The 9619-nt window shown below is 42.5% G+C and overlaps 1 protein-coding gene across 1 annotated transcript; it reads left to right on the top strand.

The window, feature by feature from the left end:
* The first annotated feature begins 286 nt into the window (after nucleotides 1-286).
* Nucleotides 287-9167, top strand: MAFG (MAF bZIP transcription factor G). Its single transcript, XM_083148699.1, has 3 exons — nucleotides 287-658; nucleotides 3555-3618; nucleotides 4792-9167. Exons 1-3 carry the CDS (start codon nucleotides 615-617, stop codon nucleotides 5242-5244), a joined length of 561 nt encoding a protein of 186 aa, XP_083004825.1. The 5' UTR covers nucleotides 287-614; the 3' UTR covers nucleotides 5245-9167.
* The last annotated feature ends 452 nt before the right edge of the window (nucleotides 9168-9619 follow it).

The following is a 9619-nucleotide window of genomic DNA, read 5'->3' on the forward strand; positions in this document are numbered from 1 at the left end:
TTAACAGGACAGATAGGAGGTATGCTGTCAGACAGCCTGATCTTTATCTGTTTTGTTTCCTGACTTTCCCTTTAAATTCCTTTTCAAATTTGAAGACATTTCAAGAATCAAATTTCCCTGTAGACGGGAAACAATCCTGTAAGTGGAAACACTGCTATGTGCACACTGCTCTGCTCATCATACTCATATTCCCCAAATAATACACACCTCTTATCACCAGTCTGCTCTTAGATGATGAAGAGGAAAAGCATCCCCCCCACCACTCTGAACTGCATCAGTCACATGACCTGGTGAAGTCATAATGACTGGGATGGTCCTTACAGGGAAGGGGATCTAGCCACTACCCTAATTGAACCTACAGAATGCTGTGTGTGCAGCCTGGCATTCTGGAGCTCCAAATTTAAACTTTCTCAGATGGGGAACTAACCCAGTGGCTTGAGCTTGGCGGTGGGATGGAAGTGTTCAGAGGACCATTGATGTCTGCTGTGTCATGCTGCACTCAGGGAAGATGGCTGGGTGTATACAGCCACAGCAAGCTTTGAAGCGAGAGGGGAACTGATCAGGTGTGCCCAGGATTGTTGGTGGCATGGAGATACTTGGGGGGGAACTGAGGAATGGTCAGTTCCCCTCTGAGTAAATGCAGAGGAGCAGCACAGCGGTGAGTGAGGGGTTAATGGAAGCTTGTCAGTTTGCTGAAGATGGCTAATAAAGATGCTGAAAGAAGAGGATAATAACAAAGCAGGTCTGAGGGTTTAATAAAAATGTAGGATGAAATGACAACAAATGATGCTGAATGGAGAGGTTAATGAGGTAGAACTGAGAGGTTAATGCTCATGCAGAGTGGAAGGTTTAATCATGATTGATGCAGTGCTAATGATAGAGGAAATGTGTTAGCAATGATGCAAGATGAAAGGGTTAGTGATAACTGAGTTTGGGGGGACTAATTAGGATAAGAAGGGATGGGGCAGTTTAATGATGTGAGGTAGAAGATTTGATAACGAGGACATGTTGATGGGGGAGTATGACAATAGGATGATGGGGTGGGGGGGGCATTGAGGTGGAGAAGGGGGTGAGTTGGCACAGCTGTTTGGGGGTGGGGGTGAATGGGTAGGCACTCTTTGGCAATTTGTGTAATCTTAGGAGATACTATATAAAAATGATTTCAAATGTATCTTGCTCCATCTAATGCAGTACTGAGCCCTGCTGTAAGCAATGGGTTCTAGTGTTACTATTAGTTAGCTAATAATACTGTTATTTCCTGACCCAGACCTCCTGACTGAATGGAGCAGACAGGATCAGAGACGTACAGTACAGTAGCTGCTATGCACGTGTAGGGTACAAATAACATAGAACAGCACCTATGTCACTTTCATTTCTGATGGATTGTTTACATTTGTGAATCAAGAAAAAGTAATGTCAAAGTATTTCTCCAGTGGTAATGAGAACATATAGAAGCTATTGGTGGCCATACACGGTGCAATGCACACCGCGTATTTTAAACTAGATTGCATCGCATCTAGTTCTAAACGCATGTGATGGGGGAAATTTACTAAGATGTGTATTCTACTTCACATGTGATGTTGCTATGGGCAACCAATCAGATCCTTTCTACTATTTTATAGAGGGTGCTAAATAAATAGTAGATTCTGATTGGTTGCCCATAGCAACATCACATGTGAAGTAGAATACACATCTTAGTAAATATTCCCTGTGCATTTTGAACTAGATGTGATACAATCTAGTTCACAAAGCATGGGCAACACCTACTTTATGTTCTGTGCGATGTGATTTACCATACATGGCACTGTGCATGGTCACCTATGAGTTATTATAAGGTTACATGCTAAGTGATTTGTGTACCCAGCAACAGCATGATCAATTGCGCTGTCCATAGACTGCCCAATGCAGTGGACTATGGCATAATGGGCCAGATGCATTAAGCTTCAAAAGTGATAAAATGGAGAGTAAGAAACAACCATCCAATCAGCTCCTACCTGCCATGTCACAAACTGTGTTTGAAAAATGTCAGGCAGGAGCTGATTGGTTGGTTGTTTATCACTCTCCATTTTATCACTTTTGAAGCTTAGTGCATCTAGCACAATTTATCTTTGCCTGTTGCTTTTAAAATGTGTGCTGCCGTTCCCTGGGTCGTCCCATTGGGCAGCATTGCAGCATGTCCAACAGGGCGACCAAGAGAATAACCCCCAGGAGCCTGCAACCGCATGTACACACTAAGCGATATGTATGATATATTGCATACTTACCTATTTTCTGGCTGCCCTTTCCGGGAGAGGGCAGCCAGCTCAGGGAAGGCAGGGCTGTGGAGAGTGAAAAGGGGTGGGACGGGGCGGAGCCACACGTGTGGCTACTTGTTTGTGGGCATGGCCAGAGCGGTCGTGACATTTTAGCCACGCCCACCGCCCTGCAATGCCATTTTAAAGGCATTGCATGACGGTGGGCGGGGCTAAAACGGAGCGATTCGTGTCATTTGACCCGAAGACCCCCCTGCCGAGGGGGGGTTGCGGTAGCCGGGCGGCTTTGCACGAGGGTTGCCCTTCTTTCCGGTGGGCCGGGAAGGGGGACCCGATATCCGGGACCCTCCCGGCCATTCCGGGAGGGTAGGCAACCCTGATATATTGTTTCAATCTGCGGCAGATATATCATCTGAATAATTGCTTAGTGTGCACCCAGTTTAACTGAGGGCTTAAATACAGCATGGCGCCGTGCTACTTCCGGGTTCTACGCTCGCCACAAACTATCTAAAATAAACTAACAACTCCATGCCAACATGGATAGTTCATACCCCCACTATCCATGTTGGCATGGAGTTGATTTTAGATAGCATGGCGAGCTGGCGCCGTCAAACTACACAAGTACCTACAAATTATTTATTCGGTACTTATGTATTATCTGGGCTCCCATGTTAAATGCACCCCATTTTTTTCATACCCCTACTATCCAACTTTGCATGGAGTTGATTTTATATAGTGTGGCGAGCGCAGCGAGCCACCGTGCCCGAAGCATGGCGAGCGCAGCGAGCCCCGCGAGGGGACGGGGTCTCATAAGAAAAACGGGAGCCCAGATATTACATAAGTACCATTTATTCCTATAAACCCACTACCTACCGTTACTCTTTAAGGTACACCTGCCTATTGTAGCTTTCATTGCTGGAGACAGCTGTCATTAATCCACACAGAGGGGATCCACAGGTAGTGGGAGTTCTGCAGCATATATATATATATATATATACTGTATGTATAAATATAAGCTCGCACAGGATGCTGTGTGCTGCTGTCTGATACACACTGTGCTGACTCAGCATGACTTGTCTGCTCTGCTCTTCCCCTCCCAGCTTATTTTTAAAGTTAGGTTCCCTATCAATTGTTATTGGTTTGCCTCCTCTCAAAGGGTAATCTTGTTATTTAAGAGTGAGGTAGCAGTCACCGCCTCTGAATATATGGATAGCAATAGGTGACGGAGCAATACAGGATACTTTGGCAATAGAGAATGTCTTTTTTTCTGGTTTTGTAAGTAATTACTCTTTCTCTCTGTAGTTTGCTGACACACAGTTCCCAGGGCATGACGACTCTCAGCAAGGGAAACAGCAAAGCTCTGAAAGTAAGAATCCTGAACATCATTTTTTTATTCACCCAGTTGTCTTAGGGGCAGATTTAACAATAAGTGATATTCTTATCACTCGATACATGTTAAAAGGTTCTCCAACCAATCGAATCCTGTCAATACAAGGTATGAACTTATTGGCTGACGCACCATTTCAGATACGTAACTAGTGATTAAGAAGAATATCACTTATTGTGAAATCTGACCCTTTGTATGAATTCTTATGGTGTCAAGTTTTAAAACGTGTTTAGTATGATGGCCTAAATCGACATGGATCACTAATCAGAGAATCTGCAAATGTGCGGGGTGAATTATCAAAAAATATCCGTACACATAGAAGTAGCCGCACTTTCATTGACAGGAAACTGGCATTTAGGGGCAGAAACATGGGGTTTTCTGGGTGTGTTTGTGAAAATGCAGGTGTTCCAGGCAATTTTCTGGTGGGTCGCTGACATTAACAATGACCACTTACACTCTGATTCCTGAGCAGATTAGTGGAAGCCCTAGACTGGTGCAGATGGAAATATTTTGCGAATAAATTTGTGAATACATCGCTATTTGCAGTTTTGCAGAAGGTGGTTTTTGTTTCTGTCTGAGTGACAGCTTTATTGTTAAATGTGCCCCTTAATATGAATTCTTATGGTGCGTTTTCTCTAATTAGCAATCCATGCTGAATTAAGCCTGAAAAACAGTGCTTAAGGCAGTGGTTCCCAAACTGTGCGCCTAGGCTCCCTGGGGTGCCTCGGAGCACTTGCAGGGGTGCCTTCGGGTTGGTGGTCCAGAACCTATTAAAATTATTTATGGCCAATGAAATAGGCAAAATCAGTGCTCATGGCTTCCAATTATAAAATATGTGGGTAAACAGAAATGAATCATGTTCCTCACCATATAACTGGACCTAAGGATACAATTTAATCACAACTTATTTAATGTAATATTTTTTTCTGAAACTCTCAGTAACAAACTTTTGGCCTAGGGGTGCCTTGAAAAATATTATGATAAATTAGGGTGCCGTGATTCAAAAAGTTTGGGAACCATTGGCTTAAGGCAATCAGCTCCCAACTGTAATTTTTTTAAACACATGACAGGATCTGATTGGCTTGAGCACCATTAATAAATTGTTGATAAATCAGCCCCTTAGTTACTCCACCTGTGTTTGTTTGTTTATAGGTGAAGCGGGAGCCAGGAGAGAATGGCACAAGTCTTACGGATGAAGAACTTGTCACTATGTCTGTACGGGAATTAAATCAACACCTTCGGGGTTTGTCTAAAGAAGAAATTATACAGCTGAAGCAGCGCCGACGCACACTTAAAAACCGTGGCTATGCAGCAAGTTGTCGAGTGAAACGCGTAACTCAAAAGGAGGAACTGGAGAAGCAGAAGACAGAACTGCAGCATGAAGTGGAGAAACTTGCTTCTGAGAATGCCAGCATACGTGTGGAACTGGACTCTCTAAGGTCAAAGTATGAAGCTCTGCAGAACTTTGCTAGGACTGTAGCGCGGAGCTCCATGAATCCTCCAAGAGGACCATTTTCAACAGGTATAAGGCCCCTCATCCCTGGAAAAGTCGCTGCTACTAGTGTCATTACCATTGTCAAAACGAAAACAGAAACGCGGTCTTAGGGCTGTGACAATCTTAATTGCACTGCTCACCTTCCCAAACTTTCCCAAAGCACAAGTACCCAAATATTTCCTTGACTATAAACAGGATTTCTGACTTCCAGCATGGGGGGTAAAGGCGTATAATCTATAGAAGAAGTTTGGGTGCTGTGGAAGGGTACATGTTATGACACCATATATATCTTTTCAGTAAGGGGAAATTACGGATGGTGAGTGGTCTTACACCATACAGCACTTAGTCAAGCTATGGACCACCAGGAAGGTGAGAACAGGGGCTGCAAAGCCACCAATGTCTACACATTTGTAAACATCAGCTTTAGTTTCCATACTTTTTATTGGTGTCTAGTGTCTCCTTTACCATCGAGCTGTTCATCCTCATTTATGTATAGCGTGAAGTAAGGTTGTGCGATATGTCACTGTTTGGTATGTGCAGTTGAAACTTGAAGTATGCAGTGTTGTGGGTCTGTCTGTATAGTGTGACGTCTGGTAGTGTTACTGATTTGTGGAATTGTGACTGATGTCTTCTAGAGTATTTGTGTGCAGGTTTATTCTTTGTCAGCTGTTTGTCGTTTTGGACCATGCTGCTGTTTTTCATTTGTGTTATTTTATGGTGTGAGGTTGTGCATTTTCTGAGACGCTGTTATTCTGTAATGTCATTGTGTGTGAGCTATTGTGCTCAGTTTTGACAAAGACTGTTATGGATCCTTTGAACTTGGTGGTGTTTCTGTGCCAAGCATTAGATAGTCAACTGTGTTCATCCTGTAAGACTTTTAAAGTGCATTATTAGAGATAATAATCTAATCTCAAAGGATATATTCACTCCAGTTAGTCATTTATTTGGTTTTCTGTCTCACAAATCTAATGCATGAATCCTCGCAGGTAGTTCCCCTTGAGTGCAGTGACTCCTCTTCAGTTGGCTTTGGTACCTAATCCATATTGAAAGCGGTATAACTTATTATTGCTCAGTGACCCATTACAGTATTATTAGTGTTACTGAATGTGAATAAATATGTTAGAAGGAATGCCCGTCGCTTCAGTGTATACACAGCATAAGTGCAGTGATGTCATAACCTAAGGAAAAAATTATTGTTTAGGGAAGGCATTGGGTGTGTCCTGGAGCATTTCCTAGGGTTTTAAATACAATGTGATTAGCAGTGATGATAAAACATAATAAATCTGCTCCTATAATAGTTATTTTTATCTGATCATAATTTGATTGGACAGAACAATAAAGCCTATCATTCGTCTTGTTGCTTGGCTAACCAGTCAAAAAGTAGCTACTGTATTTGTTGAAAAATAGGCAACATTATGTTCTACACTTGTTTGAGCAGAGACATCTACTATGTTAATCCAAAGTGTTGAAAACGAATCACTTCGAAGTAAGATTGACAGTTAGTTACACACGGGTGCCAGACAGTTTCCCAACAGTCGGGATTTCGACAGTCATTACCCCGACGTCGGGATCCTGACAGTCAAAATCCCGACACTCGGGGTCCCGATGGCCACCGGCTATTCTCCCTCGTGGGGTTCCACGACCTCTATAGAGGGAGAATAGAATAGTTGGCGAGCTTAGTGAGCCACCGTGCCTGCAGCTTGGCGAGCACAGCGAGCCTGCACGGGGCTTTGTTGCGCTTGCCCCGCTGTCTGAGTCCGGCCAGTCGGGATCCCGACGTCGGGCTAATGACTGTCGGGATCCGACTGTCGGGACCATATACCACACCCGTTACACACAGTGGAATAGCCATGCTATGGTCTGAATCAATACTAAAAACAAAACCTTTGCAACTAGTGATACCATTGAGGCATAAGGCACAGAGTGGCTCATTGATGCGTTCTAAAGATTATTAGCTTACCAACTGTGCAGACAGTAGGTGGCAGCAACACATTATTTTACAGTATAGTAGTAGTCATTGGTTTATTCCTTCAGCTTTAAGAAAAGAGAAAGCAGCACATTATTTGTGGCTCGGTTTTTGTGTTGGGCACTTTTTCATATATAGAAGTCTATGGGTGAAATTTAATAGGATGAGAGATTCAGAAAGAGAATCAGTTTAATTTTGCCGTGTAAATGATTGCCGCTTAAAAAGAAATAAAAAAAAATTGAGATTTCTAACCAAATCTCTCACTTTCTGAATCTCTCATCCTATATAATTTCACCCAAAATGTTGGCTTCCTTCACAACACAGTTCAAATACCCCAAATGTGATGCAACCAATGTGATTATTTTTTATGTGCAAATAAGCAGGGCCCTTGTACCCTGTCTCCATGTCTGTATTTACATTGTTTGCCTCGTATGCCCAATTTTCCTAACGGTACTGGACCTACACTGCAGAACATTGTGTCAACACTAGCAATAATGTAAATCCAGATGAATAAAAGCTTCTGGGCCAGATGCACTAAGCTTCAAAAGTGATAAAATGGAGAGTAATAAACAGTCAGCCAATCAGTTACTACCTGCCAGGTCATAGACTGTGTCAGGCAGGAGCTGATTGGTTGGTTGTTTATCACTCTCCATTTTATCACTTTTGAAGCTTAGTGCATCTGCCGCTATGTCTGACTGTTTGCCACTGGATGGAGCACATGTTCTATGGGTAGTGAGCTACTGAATATTCCTTTCTACTTGCTGTTACCAGTTGTATATAATTAGGATTTATTTTTGTGGCTTTTTTGTCAGTGTATGATAATGTGCAGTGCTCAGTATTTGACAAATTATCGCCTTTATATCCCAAAATACTTGATTAGCAAACTATTTTTTTTTATTCTGTATAACATAAAGCTTGTGGAAACAGCATATGCAATAGCCATAAATATATGGCCCCTTGCATTAATTGTGCCTGCTTATCTAGTGTTCATTGAAGTGGAGGCATACTGAACAAAGAGGAGTGGGCAGGAAGATTGCTAGCGGGAGAAAAATAAATACAATTAATCTGAAGGGGGGGGGGGGGGGGGTTGTATTAGAAGTGGGAGTACAATATAAAGGTCAATCCCCAGTGCCAAATTTTACCTTTAATGTTAAAGCTCATTATGCAATGTGTCTTGCGAAGCCATCCATAATTACACTTTCAGCGTGTGAGCTGTCTAAAAAGCCTATTTCTGGAAAGGTGTTTGCATAGGGTTAAATCTTGCTTTTTCATGTATGATGCATTCAGGCAAAGATGATCATTTTATCCATTTTCTCATTTATAATGCACATAAATACGGTATGTGAGTGCCCTAGTTTTAAGGCCGCACTACCTACTGCAATACATTTATGAACATGCTCCTCCATGTAGCATGATTAAACAGCTATTGTTGCCACAGCACCCCTACTTAAGTTGTTACTAACAGGCATATACAATGAGCTAGCTGAGCCCATTTCCATAGGTAAATATGCGTTTACAGGGTCCGTTCTTCCAGAATATAAGGGCAGCCGCAGTCTGAGTTATAAACACTCACGAAAAGCAAGTGCCCAATCAAACATGTGTTAGCCCCATAATGCATTGTTTGTTGTCATTTTGGTTGTCAGTGCATACACTTTGGGGTCCCATATTTTCATCACACAGAATGCAGCTTCTTCATGGTATTAGGGGCTTCAAAGGTCACGTTACAGCTACTGTCTTCATTCCATCATTTAACTTTTATTATTACCTCAAACGACACTTAACATATACTTATATTTATTGCTAAATTATTGTAGCATTTGTAGATAACATAAGATGTGTATACAATGTTAATTTATTCCAGTTTATTTGGGATGCCCCTTTCCATTTTTCTTCAGCCCAGGTTACAATAGCAGTATCTTACATTGTGGTACCTGCCTGGAGTGCGAGATCGCTCTACCGGAATGAGAAATTGGGGTTTACCCACATGTATATTATGTTTATTATGTTATGTTTGATATAAGGTCTATTTTATATTCTATATTGCCAATAAACCTCTTCTAAAAAGTTGTTATTGTGTATAATGTGTATGGACAATGGTATGCCGGTAATTTTCCATGTTGATATAAGAGAATAAGACTAGCAGCGGCTCCTACTTACTGTTAGGAGGGGGATGCCACTACCCTCAAGTCCGGAGAGGAGACAGCCAGCTAGGTCCAAGCACCAGCGCAATGGATCTGACAGGTACCTAAACTGGTGCAAGAGCACACACTGAGCGGGATGGTGGATTTTAATGTACCACTTATACATACTTGTATACTGGAAAATCGTGTGCCTCTCCTGGCCCCCTGGTCAGGAGATACAAGAATACAAGTTGGCAGTCTGCAGGGACCAGATCACATGATTCATGCTGAATCCCGTCTTCGCCTCTACTGTCCTGCCCCCACTGTACAATGCCTGTAATATTGGCATTGTGCAGCAGGTGTGTCGTCACTATGATGCAATTTCAAGTGCCACACTCC

Source organism: Crinia signifera, chromosome 6 (genome assembly GCF_055691185.1).
Source record: "Crinia signifera chromosome 6, ASM5569118v1, whole genome shotgun sequence".
In the NCBI taxonomy this organism is placed as follows: domain Eukaryota; kingdom Metazoa; phylum Chordata; class Amphibia; order Anura; family Myobatrachidae; genus Crinia; species Crinia signifera.

Coding starts and splice junctions, on each gene's coding strand:
- MAFG (XM_083148699.1), top strand. CDS start 615: ATGGTCAGTTCCCCTCTGAGTAAATGCAGAGGAGCAGCACAGCG. Junction 659..3,554: donor TGCAGAGGAGCAGCACAGCG/GTGAGTGAGGGG, acceptor TTCTCTCTGTAG/TTTGCTGACACACAGTTCCC. Junction 3,619..4,791: donor GAAACAGCAAAGCTCTGAAA/GTAAGAATCCTG, acceptor GTTTGTTTATAG/GTGAAGCGGGAGCCAGGAGA.